We start from the raw sequence: 19,839 nt of genomic DNA, 5'->3' as shown, positions 1-19,839 counted from the left end.
TTTTTAAACTTTTATAATAGATATTCTAATACTTAAATGTGTCAAATATATACATATCGTTTTTCATAATTTCTTTTAAAGGAATAAAACATATAATAATACTTTTTATATAATGAAAGGTATTTTAAATATTAAAAAGCAAAAAAAGACATTTGCTTTATTATTTTAAAAAATAAACATTAACTATCAGTAGAATTAGAAATAAAGTCATTTACTTACAATTCTCTTTAAATTATAAAAATCTTTCAAAATATTAAAGAAGTTCTTAGAGACAAGTAGCTTCATACAATTGCCTTAATAAAAAATACATGTTGATACATATCAGTAAACATAGTAACATACTTTTACAATCTTGCCCTCCCAAGAAGAAAAATTAATTTAAAAAATATTACATATACTGAGTAGGTAGCATTTGTAAAACATTATTTTTACATATCTATCTAAACACAGTCATACAAACAACCGCTCATTGGAACTAAAATGAAAGTGTATAATAACTTATTGATACAATATTACAATTCATAAATTTTGTCTTATTTCAGGTGTCAAATCCCTCAAATGATAGGAGGTGTAACATAAGACCCAAAAAAAACGGTTATAGTTTTGAGCTAGTAAACTTAATTTCCCCTTTCTTTTAAGCCGGATTTCCCTTTAATTTTAATTGCTGATAAATTCGAAAATTGCTAAAAAGTATCAGTGGTGTTAGTACATTTCTATGTGTTAATATCACTATTAGTCTAACTAAGTATCAGATTTTTTATAGTTTAATGTAATAATTTTTAAAAAATATAGTTAATCAATTACAAGACGACACGTTTAGAAACTATTAAGCACCATTGGTACCCAATAACAATCCTCTTTCTATATAAATATAGATTGCTCTTGACTCCAAATACGGTATTATTCTCTTATTTGATTAGAATAATTAATTAGATTACGTCAAAAAAAAAAATTAGGTTTAATTAGCAAAAGCTAAGACCAGGGCCTATACTGGCTGCAAAGATAGATAGGGCCTAGGGGTTAGCATGTTACGTGTACAAGTGGCAACTGGCAACCCTTTCACAAACATATGGAATTAGGGGTGGTAAAATGAGTTTTGACACGACTTGACACGAAATAAAAATGGGTCAAACACAATACGATCCGCTTAATACGAATTTGACGTGTTTGATATGATTTTTTTTTAAAATATAGTAAAATAAAAATTATTAATAATAATATAATTATATAAAAATATATATTTAGTAATTCAATGTTAAGTTAAAAAAATTTAAATGTAATTTTCTTTAACGTGAAACTAAAAATATTTTAAAATTTTTAATTTTTATTATATATAACTAATTATTTACACATATATAAGTTTTCTAATGGAATTTAAATTTATTATTTTTCTCTACAGTTCCAGTTTCAATAATAGAAAAACGGGTCACAATAGATCAACACGAACACGACACAATTTTTTACGGGTCGGGTTAGAGCTGAGAAAATTAGACACGAGTCAAAAAATAGGTCGACATGCCGGACACGAAATATAAAAGCGAATCATATTAAATATGATACGAACACGATACGATGACACGTTTTGCCACTCTTATATAGAATGGATGGATGGATGGAACTTAGCACCTACCTTTAGCTTCACAATAAACATAAAATGAGTGAACAAGGCTACCAAAATTATATTATGGACCACAGTTTGGGTGAGGATGAGAAAAGAAATAGTACTCCACGTGTGAATTTATAACAAACTAAGAAAATTAGGATAAGTTAAGAAATACTTCTTTTTTATATTTATTAATCAAAAATACTTTTATATTATATTTTAATAAAATGTACTTATTTTTGTGAGTGGGTTGCCCAATATACCTTCACCCTCTACTTAAATCTAAAACATAATTTACATTAACCTAAGGGGTATAATGGAAACATCATCTATAAAAGTGAGTACAGTTTAAAGAATATGGAAATAAAGATAAACATTAAAACAAATAAAGTAAAGTGGGTATACAATGTAATTTCCTTTAAAAAAATTTCAAGTAAAGCCTATTAAAAATGTTTTTTCTCTTTTAGTTTGTGATAGCCACGGTTTTCCCACACTAAGGAAAACTATAAAACCTTTTTTTCACTTTTTATTATTATTATTATTATTATTATTATTATTATTATTATTATTATAATATGTGAGAATATATAAATCAATAATTCATTCCAATATATGTCTAAAATATTTTTATAACAAAGTTTATGTTATAGTGTGAAGTTTTTGCTTAGAAATACGAGTACAGTCTCGTATGAAGCTAACATGTAGACCCAGTTCTTGATAGAAGGATGACGTGTTAGTAGATAGCTCCCATAAAGCTAATCTCGCTTGACATAAACTTGCGAGAGGATACGATCGAGACAAGGTCTAGTTGCATGCTATACCTCGCATAGTCAAAAGAATAAGCAAGACCAAGAGGAGTTAATACTAGTCGCACTTATACCGATTATATGCGATGACCAAGCAGACCTCTCCTGCGACTAGTAAAAATCATTTATTTACATAGATTTTGGTCCGATTGACTAGTGTGTTCGACGACTCGCCAGGGACTTACATGTTCCACATTCTCAACACATAGAATGTCTAACTATGTGATCAAAGATGAAGGTAAACATTCAAAAAATAGGCCTTCAGGCCACCTTGCAAGTACAAACGCGATAGAGCCTGTGAACTCGTGTGTTGGAATATGAACATGCCAAACTCGACTTATCAAGTCGCATACGTTGCTGAATTTAATACAAGAACGGATTAAATTGTTCTTCATTTATTCTTTAAGATTTCTTTTGATTAAATACTATAATTTATTGTGAATACGATTCTTAATCGATCAGTTATGTAATCTTAAGGGACACTTGCTTTCTATATAAAGGAGTGATCCAATTCAAATAAACCAAGCTAAAATCATTGCAATGCACTAAGCCAACCGAGCTCTGACTGAACCACTATAACTTTCTTGTTTTCTCTTTATTTATGAGTTCAATTTCCTAGTCGTCCAGAGGTGTACCACTAGAGGGCTGGCCAGTAAAAGGGTTGGTCAATGGGGGGAGTTATTGAGCCTGAGATCCCTAACTGACCCTTGGGATCTAACTGTTCTCGCCATTAGACCTTCATGGCATGGCTTGTCCTCCTTCAAGTAGGGGAAGGTTTGTCCTGGTTCCTGAAGAACCTGATTGGACAGTTTGTTGGTAGACCCTCCCCGATCTGTTGACTAGTCTTCGTTGGAGTGGATCTCTGATGAGATCTTGGCCTCTCCCAGTAGTTCTTTCATTGAACTGCCTTATCAGGTCGCTAGCCTCTCTATTGCGGCAGTCTAGCTCTGCCTGGTGAGATTAGAGGATGTACTTTTGGTCATGCATCCATCTCAGGAATTCGCATCTCTATTGAATGAATAAATCGCAATCAACAGCGCATGGTTCTTCAATTTGGCCGACTTGGCAGACGGCCTCTCAAAGTCTTGCTAACTCGAGATCTTCTCCCAAGTCTACATGGGGCTCGCTAATAGTAGGTTCAACCATTCATGGCCCTGTTTCCCCAGCATAGTACTGGGGATGAGGTCCAGTTGTTGTTCCTGGGGGCTGCTCCACGTGGGGCCTTCCTTTAGTGGACGGCACCAGTGGAGGGTCTTCCCTGAGAGGCAAAGGCCGATTGTTCAAATCCACTGAGATGTTTGTGTCGACCTGGCCAGCTGTAGTGGCCAGATTTGTGGTGTCTGCCAAGATGGTAGGATTGACTACATCTGGAGCGTTCGTGGAAATTCCATTCGTGGCTGGAACATGAACATCAGGATCTGGCATCATAGGGTCTTGAGGGAGACCTGATGAGGCAGAGGTTATAGTCGAAGTTCTCCTCGTGCTAACCATGACATTTGATCAGATAAAATATCAACTCACTCTCAATGAAAGAAGTAAACTGTTGACCTCAGATTTGGCCGTTCGACAGCAAAGTCGTATTTAATGCTGATGCTTGCCACGTGTTACACAATAAGAACAATAAAGTAAATGAACATAGGATTTTATAGAGGTTCAGCCCCCTTAGTTAGCGGATAATGACCTACTCCCTTTTAGTTGTATTGATACCGAGAGATAATACTACTCAGATCACTATAGTGATGGGATTTGGAATTAGGGGTGAGCAAAAAATCTAAAAAAACTGACCAAACTGAATACACCGATCGTCCGAACACCGAAAAAACAAAACTGACACCGAAAAATCGCCTTTGGTTAAAACCGCCTTAACATAGTCGGTTTTAGTGTCAATGGCAAACCGACCGATTAAACCGAGAACCGACCGAACATATATTATATATAATATACATTATTTTTGTACATATTTAATATACAATTTTATTAAACTAGTTTTACTTTTACTTATATCTTTTTTTATTTAAAGTCTCAATTATTCATTGTTTTATTTTATTATAGTTTGATGCATTTACATATTATATATACACATTCATAAAATAATACAAGTTTTTTAACATAACTCATTACCATATTAGTAGCACAAATAATTTGAACAAATTTAAAAAAGTTTATTTTACATTATTGATTTAACTAAGAAAGTTTTATTCTTAAATTATATGATATTTGATAAAATACTCTAATTTTTTTAGTTTTCAAATAATTATAAAAAATTTAATAACTTATTTTTTTAAAAAAAAAATGAAGTTCAGTTTAGTCGGTTTAAACCGACCAAACCGTCGATTAAAACAGTCAGTTTTTTTTTTTACATTTGTATAATGGTCGGTCGGTTTTCGGATTATAACCATGAAAATCGAAACCAAATTTTGGATTTTTTTTTGTGTAAAAAACCGACCAAACTGACCGTTGCTCACCCTTATTTGGAAGAGCTCTCTAAAGGTCACAATGAAGGAATCAAAGTTGACAAATCTCAAGTATGAGTATAGTAGTGGGCGTGTGTGTGTGTGTGTGAGAGAGAGAGAGAGAGAGAGAGAGAGAGAGAGAGAGAGAGAGAGAGAGAGAGAGAGAGAGAGAGAGAGAGAGAGAGAGAGAGAGAGAGAGAGAGAGAGAGAGAGAGAGAGAGAGAGAGAGAGATAAGTTATCAGACTTAGAGCTAGAGTTTTAATCACTTAGAACTTAGAGCTTAAGATTTTCGGGTTTGATTAAGGCTCTTTATATAGTAGAGCTTACACCCTTCAAATCCCTTAGAAATAGGTAAAATAAACTATAATTACATATTAAAATAGTAAAATATAAATGACTGAAATGCCCCTTAAAAATAGTTATTTTCTCTCTATTTTCGTAGGTTGTTAACGCCCCATCCGTAGTTTGGCTTGTTGTCCACGTGGGAAGTTGTGCATCAAAATCATGCCAGGCCAAAAGCTAGTCGGCCATGCATTTGTAGGATGCATGCTGGCCGGCCATGAGATATCCAGAACCACCCTATGTTGGCCATAGGTCCAGCCAAGGATGGCTGGTTCATCACTTTGTTGTCTCGCTTGAGTATTCAGACTTCTCATTGGTTGAAGTGTTGAGTAGATGACTTGACCTTCTTGTTGGCGAGTTGTACTGCCACGTGGCACTGATGTTGACCACGTAGATCTGTCACATCAGGTGGAAAAAATTGAAATAACAATACAGTATGGATCTCCATATATCTCTCGGTCTTGACCTATTCCCAAATCTGTGAAGCTTCTCTATGACTTGGTTTAATTAAGGGGATTTAATTAGCGAGACCTTGAGATTGTATTTTCTATTTTATGCCACGTGTCATTTGTCCAGAAACACAGATAACAATATACTATTTAAAAATTGTGTTTTGCATGTTCTATATAGCTTTGTCGTAATATTCTCTTCATCTACTTTTCTCTATTTTATGTGTAACTTTTATTTAGTGTTATAACATTATTTAAATTCTGGTTATATTATTCTTGTATTATTTTGCATAGAAATGTATTTGTTGATTTTATTATTTTGATTGGATCACAACTTAATTTTAGGGGTGTTCGTGGTGCAAGTGGTGCAGTTTTTGACCATTTTTCAAACTAACCCGCACATGCGATTTTTTCAATTTTCCAAACCGCACGCGCACCGCGAAACTAAAAAACCGCAGAAACTACACCGTAAAAAATAGTGCAGTTTTTGCAGTTTGGACTATCACCAAATAATTAAATTATCACAAATATAAGCTTGAACAACACTTGTCAAAAATACCATAAAGCTTGAAAAATAAATATGAAAAAAAAAATAAGTTTCAACAATGCAATAATTAGTGGATTTTAGGTTGAACATTTACATATTGGACCTCAATAAATATAAAAATTAGTATTTTTATAATATGCGGTGCGGTTTGAACCGCATATGAACAATTCAAAATTGCAAACTGCACCGCACGGTTTAGGAAAAATTCAAACCGCGACTGTACCGTAAAAAATTTCAAACTGCATTTTTTTACAGTATGAACGGTTCAAACAATTTAAGCAGTTTGATAAACACCACTACTTAATTCTAATATAGAATGATTCTTTTAATCTCCCGACAATTCGTCATCTTCAAAAATGACTAGCACACTTATTGCTTAATTTAGGTAACCCTTTATGCATAACATTGCTTGCTTATCTCTCTCTGAATTATTTTAAACCAATAACATGAATTTCATCACCTTGACTTGTCCATAGTTATTTCTTTATTCATTATCAACCCCCGCATAATTATATATATATATATTTAAATGATACATAAATGTAGTAAAATGATACTAAATTCCGAAGATCTTAGGGTTGTAAATCTATAATAAATAAAAAAAAAAAAAAAAAAAAAAGTCAAATTTGGTGTTCTATTATTTAACTGTACATGAGTAAATTAATGATATTTCACAAATTTTGACATTTTGTTTTCTTGCTCCTAAGAGTAATTGTCATGAATCGACCTCATCAATTTAAAGAATTATTTATTATTATCTACAAAATTATCAAATAAATCGCTCAAAAGAAAAAAAGAAAAAAAAAGGTTCAATAAAAACTGGTGAATTAAAATACACGGAGTCACTAACTCTAGTCTTTACTTGTATTAATATATAAATAATTAACAAAATAACATTACTATAATAAATAAAAAAATACGAACTTTAGTTCCATCAGAAAAACAATTATAATAAAATAAAAAGTAGAGATATATCATTTCACAATAAAGATTTTTTTTAAAAAAAAAATTAATTATGAATTTTTTATTAAAATTAGCTAAAATAATAGTTCTCCAATTAGACATCTTCCTCGTTATTAACACTAGGATTAGAATTAGAAAAACTAGTCAAATAATTAGCCGTCTAATTCTCAGATCGTTTAACAAAAAAATTAAAATAAAATCAGATGAAAAACCTTAAGAACATATATATATTCTGTTTCATCTACCGCTCATAAGACACAACAGTAAAGCTGTTGCATAAGTTCATTCAATCTAGTAACTTGAGCACTTAACTATTGTGTTAGGTATGTAATTGCACTACGTACCAACCTCTTTAGTTGCACGGAACTTGTTATTTCCAATTACTAACAACGATTTGATGGCGAGCCATTGAAGAACAGAGAAAAACCAACAACGAGACAAAATAAAACAAAACCATGTCACATAGACAAGATTAAAACACTCAAAATTATATCACAGAAACAAGACTAAAACACTCAAAACCATATCATATAGCCAAAACTAATCATAGTAGCAAAAATCGAATTGCAGTAGCAAAACACAACTCCGACCAAACCGCACCCAAGCCCAAAGAAAACCGGCAGGTTTGACCGAAGAAAAAAGACGACCTCCAATAACTATAGATTTAAGAATGAGAAACTTCTATTTTTCCCCACTCACAATAAAGATATTAGAGACATGAAATTGAGTAACACGGCATTTTCTTCGACAATAAAATATTCTTTTAGTTTTAATTAGATTTTTCATTGGCAAGCATGGACCGTTATTATCTACCCAAAAAAAAAAACGTTTTAAAAGTATGTAACCCTGATCTTATGACTTTCGAGACTCAACTTATTTGGGATTACAGTAATTAACAATTGATAAGTCAAAGACAGGAATTCATGTCACATGTCATAAAAATCCTAAGTTTTATAAATTCAAAAGTCAAATTAATTATCAATTAGAGCAAACAATGTACGGTACTAGAAGTGCTCCAGAAGAAAGGAAAATACTTTTTTTTCTTATTTTTTTTTTTAAAAAAAAATGCATTATCATTCAACTAGATCATGTCATATAATTTACAAGATACACCTTTCTTCACATTATGGTTCTTGTTTACCAGTTCTATCTTTGAGAGTTGAGTTGAGCTGTCTATTTTTAACGTTGTAACCACGATCGAAATAAACACTACAAGATCACAACTACTTTACTCACAAGTCACAAGTAGCGAAGTCAATATATGTATTATGTATATATGTATATATACTTCCCTACTTTTTCTATTATCTCTTTCTCACTCTGTTATGTTGGGGTTAGCTGATGACGAGTACCATTACCATACATATAATGTATATAAATATATAGAAATCACTGGTTTAGTTAAGTTTAGTTAGGAGGAATAAAAATATAAGAATAATAATGAAATAAGAATAAGAATAGAATAAAATAAAATTTAAAATACATAAAAAAAAATAATAAAAAATTATTAAATTTTTTCTTATACTATATTAAAATAGTCTTTCTTTCTATTTTAAAATGCAATAATTATTCCATCAAAATAGTGGAACGTGTATTACATTGGAATCACATTCTAATACTTTCAAAAACAACCAAACAAATGAATAGAATGAAATTTATTTCCTTTCTATTCCATTTCATTTCATTACTTCCAACTAAACAACACATTTGTTTCTTGTTATCATTGGTGTTTCTAAGCCAGCTATCAATTGATGTCATTATTGCTGTAGATGATCATAAGTGTCGACGTATGAGATAGACGGGTTTTGTGGTTTGTATACAAATTTTCAGTTGATTTTGGTTTTAGTTAATAATGTGTTGGCATGGAATAGTGAAAAAAGATAGTGTGTGCATTAGAAATGTATACAGTGGAAATGAGAAACTTAACCCTTCCCTCTAGACTCAAAAAAGTCGACCCTCCTCCTCGTTATTAACTTTTGTATCAAACATATTAATAAAGACTCTAAAAATTAAACGCCAAAGATGTTGTAGTTAGCATTGCTATAAAGCACCAGTGGTACTTAGTACCTTCTCGACATGTCGCGTTGCGATTGGCTAGCGGTACTTCCTAAAAGCTATTATATTAAATTATATGAAACGCGATATTTAGTTAGACCAATAGCGATATTGACACATATGAAAGTGCTAGGCACCATTAGTGCCCTTTAACATTTCTCATTAATAATTAACTCGTGCATAGAAAGGATAAACTTATATAAATATATATTATATGTTATATATAATCAGATGGTGTGCCATGAATGATGTAGTTTGTGCATCGATATAATTAGAGGCAACATTATTCCAGCTGAAGTGGACCCACATTCATGGCTCATAGCCAGTCCACAATTCCCAGTCTTCAAATTATCATTTGATTTTACCTTTGCAAACTTATCTTAACTTACATTGGAAAATACCACTCTTCCAGAAGACATGTCACATACAACCTTAATTATCTTTCTGATTTTATTATTTTTTTTTTTAATAAATTATCTTTCTGATTTTAATTTAATATTATAATAATATTAATAATAGTAACATAGACAATGACGACGATACCAAAAGTGGACCCATTCAAGCCTCTTCCTCCAAGTAAATGGAGGAGACTAGGTTTATCATTAATTTATAAATATCTTGGAACCAAATATTTTCTCCTTATGCTTAGTTTGGTTGGAACGAATAATTATAATAATAATAATAACAATAATAATTAAAAATAACAGTAATAACTATTTCCCTCTATTGCAAGTAAGTCAAACTAGAATAATAAATATATATATAGGAAGCTTCTATAGGATCTCAATTTTTCAAAGCTTTTGATTGAATACCCCTTTGCTTGATCTGGTCTTCTAAAGGGGATAAAATCCATTTATATATATAAATATATAAATATATTTATCTAACTCACCTATTACTCTCTTTCAATCAAACCAAAACCACAACAAATCATCACAAATTCACAATCCCAACTCTCATAATACATGTTGAAACTTGTTATCTGTGGTAGCCCTCTTCACCCTTCTTCTCATCATCAAGATCAAAATCATCATCAGGACCAAGTACCCATGAGCCAGCTGAGCCGTAGCGCCGGAACCAGCCCATGTTGTACACCTAAAAAGTCAAGAAAAACTTCCTTCAGCCGGAGCCATAACAACAAGGAGAAGAACCCCTATGCCACCCGTGGTCTGGAAAAGTTCTCAGCTCTTTTGGTTGATCTCGAAGAGAAAAGGCAGAAGATTTATGAGCAAAGTGCAGCCGCAGAAGACATATCATTCGTCAGATTTGTTTACAAGAACTCCAACGACTTGGTTCCAATCATCGTTAAGTTGAAGGACAGCAGCCAGAAAGAAGCAGAGAACATAACTAATAATAACAAGACCACTACTACTCATACTGCTGCTGCTGCTGCTGCCAATGAAGACTTGTTATTAGTCAAAGACCAACAACAATCAATCCAAAACTACTCATCAGAAATAACCCATGATGATAAGTTTCCTATGATGAAAGAAGTAAAGAATAAGTCACAGAGATCGGAACAGAGTAGTAGAAAAGTCACAAAGAAGTTATTATTACAATCATGGAGAAGCATGGTTAATCTTGATAAGTTGAGACGACCCTCGTATTACTTGCCGGTTGTAGTGATCATGATATTGATCTTGTTGGTATTTTTTGGTCGATCCATTGCGATTCTATGTACTTCGATTGGGTGGTACGTTGTTCCAACGTTAAACGACAGCTCCTCCAACCGAAAAAGGTCATCGGTGGTACACAAGAAGGATTATGTGAAGAAATTAAGTGAAAGAAAGATGATGACTGAAGGAGTATCTTCTCCTCGGATTTACAACAAATCTGGTCATCAGAGAAGCTGGTGAATCTGATTGACCTTTCTTCTTCTTTTTTCTTTCCTTTTTGGTTCTATTTCCATGTTATTTTTCTGGGTTTTTTCCCCTACTGATTACTACCTGTATATAAATATATATATATATATATGTATGTATATCTTCTCTTTTTTTATTATTTTTGGATGTTTCAGTAATCCATGAAAAATTTACTCGAAAAGTAACTCTTGTTTTGTAAGAACTGACCGCTTAAAGCAATTAAATTGTATATAATATCTCACATATAGGATAATCCAATCATTACTGAGTAATTTGCAAAGTGACATAATGGTCTTTTTCTTTTAATTTGATGCAGCATGCTTCCATAATCTTCAAACAAGAATCATCAATAGTTTTTCGAAACTCCAATAAATAATTTTTATTTATTTATAAAAATTTGTTTTGTTTTAGATGTTATTATATTAGTAATGATTGAATTTGCGTGCCGTCGTGAAATGATGAAGTAATTTCTACGATATCGTCGTGGGTCAGATTAGTCAAGTCAGACAGACAGATTATATGATAAGATTTATAGAGAGATTCAAAACAAAGAATGAAAAGGAACATTCGGTTTAAAACCCGTGAATTTGGATTGTTGATGCGGCTGGTTGAAATCTTCAAATAAGCATTATACATTTGTGGAGTTTGATATTCGATCGAATCATGAAGATCTAACACTTCAATATATTCATTAAACTACTCGTATCAATAATTTAAAACCTTCTTATTATTAGAAGAAGAAGAAATCTATTATACCCGCAAAGATAGGAGATAAAACAAATATCCTCTTAAAAATAAATAAAAGTTGCAAAATTTAACCATCACTGCTAGTTATTTGTACAATATACCACCAGCAGCCTAAAACATCCAATTATTGTTACATATGGAAAAACCAAGGCTTGGTCGTGATGCATTGAGGTTTTACAAAGATACAATCACTCGTAAAAAACAAGGACACGGTAGTCAGTCCTGTACTGCTGCTGAGCTAAGTGATAAACTCGCTTTCACTAGTTCCAGCACCTCAATAAACAATTCAGATGTTCCGTCCAGTATATTCAAATTCCTTAGTCCTAAAACAGACCAAAAGCATCAATATCAGCATTTAAAGAGACCAAATAAAAATAAAAAGAATAATTTGTGATAAAAAACTTCGAGACTCTAGTTAAACTTAAATACTTGAGTAAATTTTTTTATTCTATTACAGTTCTAGAACTTCCTTAGGTAAAGGGAAGTAATGTGAGGTAAGTGTCCATGTGTCATTCTCATATTATTCCAAATCATTAATTTTTATTTTCTAATTTAAAAATTCATTTAAATGTTAAAAAAAATATTTGAAAACCCATTTATATAAGTAAAAAAAATAATAAATTAAACATGATTTATTAAGCAACATTAAACTGAATTAAAACCTAAATAATATAACAAAATTAAAATTAAACTTACCAAAAATACCAAAAAAAAAAAAAACCTACACATTCTCTCTCGCCTTGCTCTCTCTTGGTTCTCTGGGAAATTAAGACGAAGCTAAAGAAGACGAACAATTGAAGCAGAAATCAAGCTCCAAGGTTGCGACACGGTTAAGGGTTAGAGCTAGAGGAGATGCACCTGCGAGTTCTAGGGTTGCGACAAGATTTGGGTAGGCATTAGCGTGCGCCGGATCTGGTTTGACAATGAAGAAGGATTCAATGGCAACGAGTTTGACGTGGAAGAGCACGCGAAACCTGGTAATTGCAAGTGCGGACTGTTTAGGTCTCATCTTTCGTTTAAAAGTGTGGTGTGTCTAGGTCACAAATGGGGACATAATCAAGGGGTTGGCCCATAATGGGAAGCAATTGTTGAGGACGACGCGCCGTTTCTGGGGACAGCAAAGGAACAGGGCACCAACGACGGGGGACGGGAAGTGGAGCTCCAACTCGAGGCCAGGTACGTATTCTCTCCCTCCCATTTTGTTTTCTCTTGAAAATTTGTTGGCTGTCAGGAAAATGCAGAACAAAGAAGGAAAAGAAATACAAGATTTTTTGGGATTTCCAAAAAATGCAGGGAAAGTTTTGTAAGCTATGTTTGGCTGCTAGAAAAATGCAAGAAAATGATGAAATCGTAGCTCCGTTTGGCTAGCCAAGAAGAAGAGCGATGGTCCATAAATAGGATTAAACTTTGTAACATTTATTTTCGTTTGAATAATTAAGCTTTGTACTCGGTTTTTTGGTTTTTACCTGGATGTATTTTTGTATTGGGTTTTCTTTGTTCAACATGGCAAAATTTTGTAGGAATTTTTGTATTCTTTTTCTAGGTTTTGTATTGGGTTATTTTTGTATTCTTTTTTTAGGTTTGTATTGGGTTTTTCTAGGTTTTGTTTAATTTCATTTTGATTTCGTTGTGATGGAAGCTGATGAATGGTGAAATTCTGGCCTGTGATTGATGTTACTACAAGTCCACGTTGAACAATTTAGGAAGGGGTTAAGGAAAAGGATTGATTGATCATGGACATAGCTGAGTTGGGGTTCAAAATTTTCTGAGTTAAGATTTTTAGTTTTGTTTACTATTATTTTAATTTTAGTTTTAATTTTAAATAATTTGTTTATGAGATTTTCAACATTTTTTAATTTTCTTATATATTTAAATAAAAAATAAAGATTTATTAATCTGAATCAATCAGAGACTGCCACATGACCATTAACTTAGCACTTAACGGCAAAGTACCCATCGAAGTTCTAGAAGTGTAAAGTATTAACCTTCAAAAAATTAAACGTATGTATTTGTGTAACCGGGAGTTAGAGTTAGATATTTATGTCGCAAATTAGTCTTTTTAAAAAAATATATATTAAAAAAAGACAATTTGGATAGATCTATTTATTTAGTAAAATCATGGCTAGCAGAGCAGTCATAATTTTAAGATCTGGTCCTTACTTGAAGATTATGAATGCTCCGCTAGTTCACTGACATTCCTATTAGGCAAATATGTATATGAACTTTAAATCATGGTGAGAAGAGCCGTCATAACTTTAGACCTAGCCATTACGTGGTTCTTACCTTGAATCTCTTTCGGCGCATATCATCAGGACTGGTACGTGAAATCTGTTCACGTTGATGTCTAGGTGCTTCACTTCTGTAATGTGCTGCTGCTATTTCTCTTATCCCACCTTTCTCTTCTAATCTACTTCTCGTGTTTTGGAAAAAGCCATCTTTGTCCCAAGTAACTTCATAATCCGCCCTCAATCTTGATCCTTCCTGCTCAATAGCAAACAGTTCAGTCATCAATCTTATTGATGTTCATTATGTTGGAGAGAAGGTACTAGCTAAAGAATGAAGATAGATATATTATATATGCCTCTTTTAAAGAACAAAGTAGTGACATTCCACCTAAGCCATTGTCTCATCCGATTCAATTATATCAACAAGGTCGCTATTCATTACTAATAGTCTTATTTCATGCTCGTTCTATAAGCTTGTTCAGAGGCCAATATAGGTTATATTATCTGCTTCTTGCATCATTGTCAGGCTATTTACAGAAATTCAATTCTTTTACTCTGTTTCCACAATCTTCAGTCGATAAATCAAAACACAGAACTCAGATAACATGCTCTCCATATATCCTAATATTGCACAAAGTTTAATTTTAAAAACTTGATACTGAGCCTGGAGGACTCATAAGGATGAAATAGCATGATGACAGAATAAGAAATCCCAGGTTAAGGTTCCAAAACTTTGTTAGAACTAGAAAAGAACTTAAGAAGTCATAGTACCTTCTGCATAGAGCGGCAACATAATACTTTTAAGGTATTGTAGAAGTCCTTGTACTTCTCGAACTGAACCACAATCATACAGTGAAGGCCTGAAATTATAACTGAATCATCCTCAGTTGCGTCCTTACCTAGATCATCGTCCTCAGCAACATTAAGATTCCTAAAGAGTGTTGAGTTAAAGAGGTAAACACGGCGGTGCAATAGTACATGATTGGCTAAAACCGCACAATAAATGCAAACATGATCTAGTGCAAATGCAAAATGAAACAAAACATAGATAGAGTAAAAGAGAAAAAGAAAGGGGAAGGAGCATCCAAACTTAGAAAACAGAATTTGAATATATCATATTTTCACATTTCCAAATGCAAACTTACAAGCTTCCTAAAACTACCCATACTGTTGTGTTTTGTCAAAGTTTAATAAAATCGTAGTACCAGAGAAGCTAGTATAATCTCTAATTCTAAAAAAGGTTTCCATAAGAAATGCATTATTGCCCGTTGTTGTTCTTGATATTACAAATCTCACAACAAACAAAGATTAAGTAAAATATTGCATACCTTATCTTTCCAAATGATGAAAAAATGGTATGCGTAACAAGCATAGAAGGCTTTGATGAAACCCGCGGCTCAGCAAACCACCGTGACGGAACACCCCTCAGAACTATTGTATCAGGCTCTTGCTTCCCACCCCTCGAATACCCTGTTCGAAAAGGCAGCAATTTGAAACAAAAAACTCACTCTCAAGCTCACTAGTCACTAAACAGCGAGCCATGAAAGGAAACAAACTAACAATAATAACATACCTCGATTCCCAAAAACGAAGAAGTCCTCCCAAGCTTTCTTCATACCTTGGAAATCATCAGACACAGGAACGGCGACGTTTAGCTTGAACTTCAAGCCTTCGATATTCAATTCGATTCCATCCATCTTGTCAGCAATGTACCTTCTCCAATGCAAGAACTTCTCCTCCATGGCCGTCAGGTCCTCCTCTTCATCTTTATTCTTCTGGATAAAACTGAGGTCGCGAATGAATAGGTAGCCGAAAGCCAAAGGGTCATCACGCTTTCGCTTCTTAAGGTCCTTGAACCGTTTGATCTGAAGATCTTCCTCGGGAACGGTGATGGGAACTGATAGAGAGGTCTTGAGGAAGTCTATTAAGGTTCGCTTCACCTTCCACTCGTCGATGGGTTTCGTCACCGAAGGGCTCGCCGGGAACACCGTAAGTTTCAACCTCAAGCGAGGCACAAGGGAGAGTCCGTTTTCTATTTCAAAAGTCTCAGTTGGCGTAACCAAATCCAATGGTCGAATACTCATACCTCTCTCTGTCCTCTGGAAATTAGGGTTTTGCACTTTTGCTTCAACTTCGCCTAAATCTGAAATAAATGAAATAAGATTAAATGTGGGTGAAATAACGAGAAATTACATCTAGATACTATATACATATATTTTTTTTTTTTTTGCAAATAATACCCTAAAATAATTTTTATATTAACTTAATATATTGAAAAAATCAGTGTTATCCAAAAAATTATCTTGATGGCGTGACACGGAATAATGTGACGAGTGATAGTGCTCTAAATATGGGACGGGTTTTTTGACACGACACGTAACCCGGCACGAGTCTGAGAGGCACGAGCACGATCTGATACGAAAAAATATGGGCTTGAGCACGACACGGCACGATGCTACAAATTAGCACGACACGGCACGAAGAAAATAGGCTTAAGCACGACACGGCACGACAAGCCCGAAAGCACGACAAGCAAGCACGAATATAAAAGCTCAAAAAATACGACACACAAATAAATATGATTTTTTAATTTTGTACTTCATAATTATATATTTTGATATTTATATACATATTTTTATTTTAAAAAATAATTTTCACTAAAGTTTATTTATATGTAACACTATTTATATGTATACTTTTAAAAAAAATGGTAATATTATAAATATACTGTACATATATTGGTCAGTCTAACAAAGCCCGCTTAAAGCACGATTTGGGCCCGGACCTAGCACGCTTTTTTCGTGCCCATGGGTCGGGCTGGGCTTGACCTATGGAAATATGGGCCAGCACGGCACGGCCCATAATTTTATACGGGCCAGCACGGCACGGCCCATAATTTTATACGGGCCAGCACGGCACGACCCATATTTTTTGGGCTTTTTCAAAACGGGTCGGGCTGGGTCGTGCCAGCACGAATTTACAGCTCTACGAGTGACAAGTATAGAATAGGTTGGATAGATGCAAGACATTCGTGAAGACTATTCGGAGGATGTTGGGCGGAATATAGGCCGGACAAAGTCGTCCAGCATCAAACGTGCTGGACAGAATGTGTTGACTAGCATTCCGAGTAACCAAAAAGACGCCCCACAGACAAAGCATCTGACTAGCGAATTCACGGAGCTAAGTGTCCAGATTTGTCTCAATAACCTCATCCCTTACGAATAAGTCAATCGAGTTGCCTAGAAGTGTGGGATTACGAGGATCGGGGTTGAGAGGATTTCGTGGATTGACTCAATCAAATATTAAATATTTTATTCTATAATTAAATGTAAAGATGCTACATTCTTTTTCCTATAAATAGTAGATCAAATTTTCTCTTATGGAATAAGAAAAAAAAGGGGTATCAGAATTATTTGTAAAAAAAAGAGTGGGTGAATTGATTGGAGAAGCTTATGGTATAGGTGAGCCTAAATGACCATTCCATCTACCCGTACCTAAACCTAACATTACAAGCTTAGAAAGACCTTTTGCTTCTTGGTTGTGCATTGATTTATATTAGTAGAGAATAGTAAGTATTGTAAGCTTATGAAATATATTGGGTTAGTGGATTGATGGTTGTAATTGGCATGCATAAATTGTTTCAACTGTTAGTTAAGTGCTAATTATGGTTTCATGAATTGAATAAAAGATTAAGGTGAATCAAGTGTGTGATTGAACTGAATTTTGGATTATTATAGGTGAAATTTTTGTTCATAACCATGATAATTATCTTACTTAAAAGTTGCTCATGTTTCGGTTGATTGACTTGTTTCATTTAAGTTGTGTTGTTTTTAGTTGTTAGTCTTACTCGAGGGCGAGTAAGGATTTAGTTTGAGAAAATTTGTTAGGATATTTTTAGCTTATTATTTATGTCATTTTTAGAGTTAATTTTCTTCTTCATTATTATTTTTTGGGAATAGAATTACACTTGTTTTCTTTAATTTCAGGTTTCGACACTTGGAACGTATAAATTGGTCAAATCTCAAAAAAAGATGATATATAAAATAGAAAAAATTGTGTAAAATAAAGAAGCTAAACTTCAAACCTAAATTCGACTATGATCTAATTAGATTCTGGAAAAGCCAAAACATAAAAGTTATAGATCTCTCTATCAGCTTTCCGGAACATCTTGAATCGTCCAATTCCGAGTAATATCAAGAGAGTTATGGCGAAATACTATCAGTCGTCGTAGCAAGAAATTTCTAGAAAAAAAAAAGATAAAAAGATAGCGAAAAAGAAGATAGCTTTTCAAGTAGAGTTACGATTTTTATTTTTTTAAGTTTAAATTTTAAATCTTTTTAGTATCTTTTAGGTAATTATGTTAGCCTATATAAACACATTATTATTAGTGTTTTGAAGACGTTTTTAGAGCTCAAGAAACTCAGAAACTCTTAATTAGGAAGCAATCAAGGAGTACGAATTTTGGAGAGCTAAATCGATATTGAAGGCTTTCTCAACAGGGTTTTCAACATTCTTTTCTTCTCTATTTTCTTCTTCTATTCTAAATTAATATGTGTGAAATTGCTACGATGAACATGTGTAGCTAAACAGTTTATTAGGGTTTAGATGAATATTGTTTGATATTGATTTTTGGTTTAATATGATTTAATTCTCCCTCAATTTCTATGTATTCTATTTCATTCGTACTCAATTTCTTTTAATTGTCTGGGCATCAATTATTTATTTATGATTTTGATACAAAATCTTAGAAGTGAGTGTCGATTATGCTATAGTGAAATAGAACCAAATTTCGATATATGACGAGAGTACCTATATGGTTTGGTTAGCTTATAGAGTTTCTGTGTTTAATGTCTTTTACATGTTTAATTTATCACGAGAGTAGAAAATCTACATGTAATTGAGGTTTATATATCTGAGAAGACTATAAATTACCTAAGTAAACCTGCTATTGCATAGAATTTTGTAATAGGAATAGAATCATGTTAAACCATAATCAATATATGCAATTGAAATCAAAAGCCCTAACTTTTAATCATCGTAAATTACCTTATTAATTTACTTGCTTCTTATTCATTGTTTTATTGCTTTCTAGTTTTAACTTACTCTAACATTCGGTATAACCAAATAAAAGTAAAGATTTAGTTTTACAGTACTTAACTACAATCCTTGTGGGATCAACCTCACTCTTTGTGAGTCTATAAATTATCAACGATACGTATATGTTGTGAAAATTGTGTACGCAAGTATACGCAATCGTAACAAGTAATAAAGTGATAAATCGAGTATCGTCTCCACAGGGATTGAAAATTGGAAATTGATTTATAAAACTAATTACTCACAAATTGGTTTCAACAATAATAAATAAAGTGATGAGAATATGTAAAAAATTAACAAACACAAACTACGAGGAAAGCAAGCTAGAATTATTAAATTGGCCTAAAAATGCAAAGTTGATATAATGGTGCTAAGGAGTATTGTTGTAAATTGATAATGTCAACTAGGAATGTAAAATGTCATAATCCTTTTTCCAAAGGGTTTATGGTTTAATTCTCTAATTAATTAACATAATTCTATGCCCAATTAATTTTAAGAATACCAATTTAAGCACAATTCCTTCAAGTCATACATGGTAAATAACATATTCCTATGCCATTTACAAACCACATTTTTCCAAAGTGATATTCATGCATCATTCAAGCAATTCCACTAACCCTATTTTTTCCAAAATCAAGATTAGCTACTACTTACTAATGGTGATCAAGCAAAAGTAAGCAATTGCACAATAA

At 32.9% G+C, this 19,839-nt stretch overlaps 2 protein-coding genes across 2 annotated transcripts; one reads left to right on the top strand and one right to left on the bottom strand.

Annotated features, from left to right (window-relative positions):
- The first annotated feature begins 10,017 nt into the window (after positions 1-10,017).
- Positions 10,018-11,220, top strand: LOC115713546 (uncharacterized). The gene has a single exon (XM_030642031.2). The coding sequence runs from the start codon at positions 10,185-10,187 to the stop codon at positions 11,073-11,075; it is 891 nt and encodes a 296-aa protein (XP_030497891.1). The 5' UTR covers positions 10,018-10,184; the 3' UTR covers positions 11,076-11,220.
- A 626-nt stretch (positions 11,221-11,846) lies between these two features.
- LOC115713541 (uncharacterized) lies at positions 11,847-16,295 on the bottom strand. The gene is made up of 5 exons (XM_030642026.2): positions 15,627-16,295; positions 15,382-15,523; positions 14,825-14,984; positions 14,112-14,309; positions 11,847-12,151 (listed from the first exon to the last, which is right to left on the bottom strand). Exons 1-5 carry the CDS (start codon positions 16,135-16,137, stop codon positions 12,146-12,148), a joined length of 1,017 nt encoding a protein of 338 aa, XP_030497886.1. The 5' UTR covers positions 16,138-16,295; the 3' UTR covers positions 11,847-12,145.
- Between the last annotated feature and the right edge of the window lie 3,544 nt (positions 16,296-19,839).

Source organism: Cannabis sativa, chromosome X (assembly GCF_029168945.1).
Source record: "Cannabis sativa cultivar Pink pepper isolate KNU-18-1 chromosome X, ASM2916894v1, whole genome shotgun sequence".
Lineage (NCBI taxonomy): Eukaryota > Viridiplantae > Streptophyta > Magnoliopsida > Rosales > Cannabaceae > Cannabis > Cannabis sativa.
The sequence above is the reverse complement of the archived record's forward strand: the minus strand, read 5'-3'. Positions and strand labels throughout refer to the sequence as shown.

Excerpts from the sequence above, each read along its gene's own strand:
- LOC115713546 (XM_030642031.2), top strand. The coding sequence starts at position 10,185 with ATGTTGAAACTTGTTATCTGTGGTAGCCCTCTTCACCCTTCTTCTCAT.
- LOC115713541 (XM_030642026.2), bottom strand. The coding sequence starts at position 16,137 with ATGAGTATTCGACCATTGGATTTGGTTACGCCAACTGAGACTTTTGAA. Across the intron at positions 15,524-15,626 it reads CTTCGTTTTTGGGAATCGAG|GGTATTCGAGGGGTGGGAAG; the intron begins GTATGTTATTAT and ends CTTTTCGAACAG. Across the intron at positions 14,310-14,824 it reads GTTGCCGCTCTATGCAGAAG|GAAGGATCAAGATTGAGGGC; the intron begins GTACTATGACTT and ends GCTATTGAGCAG.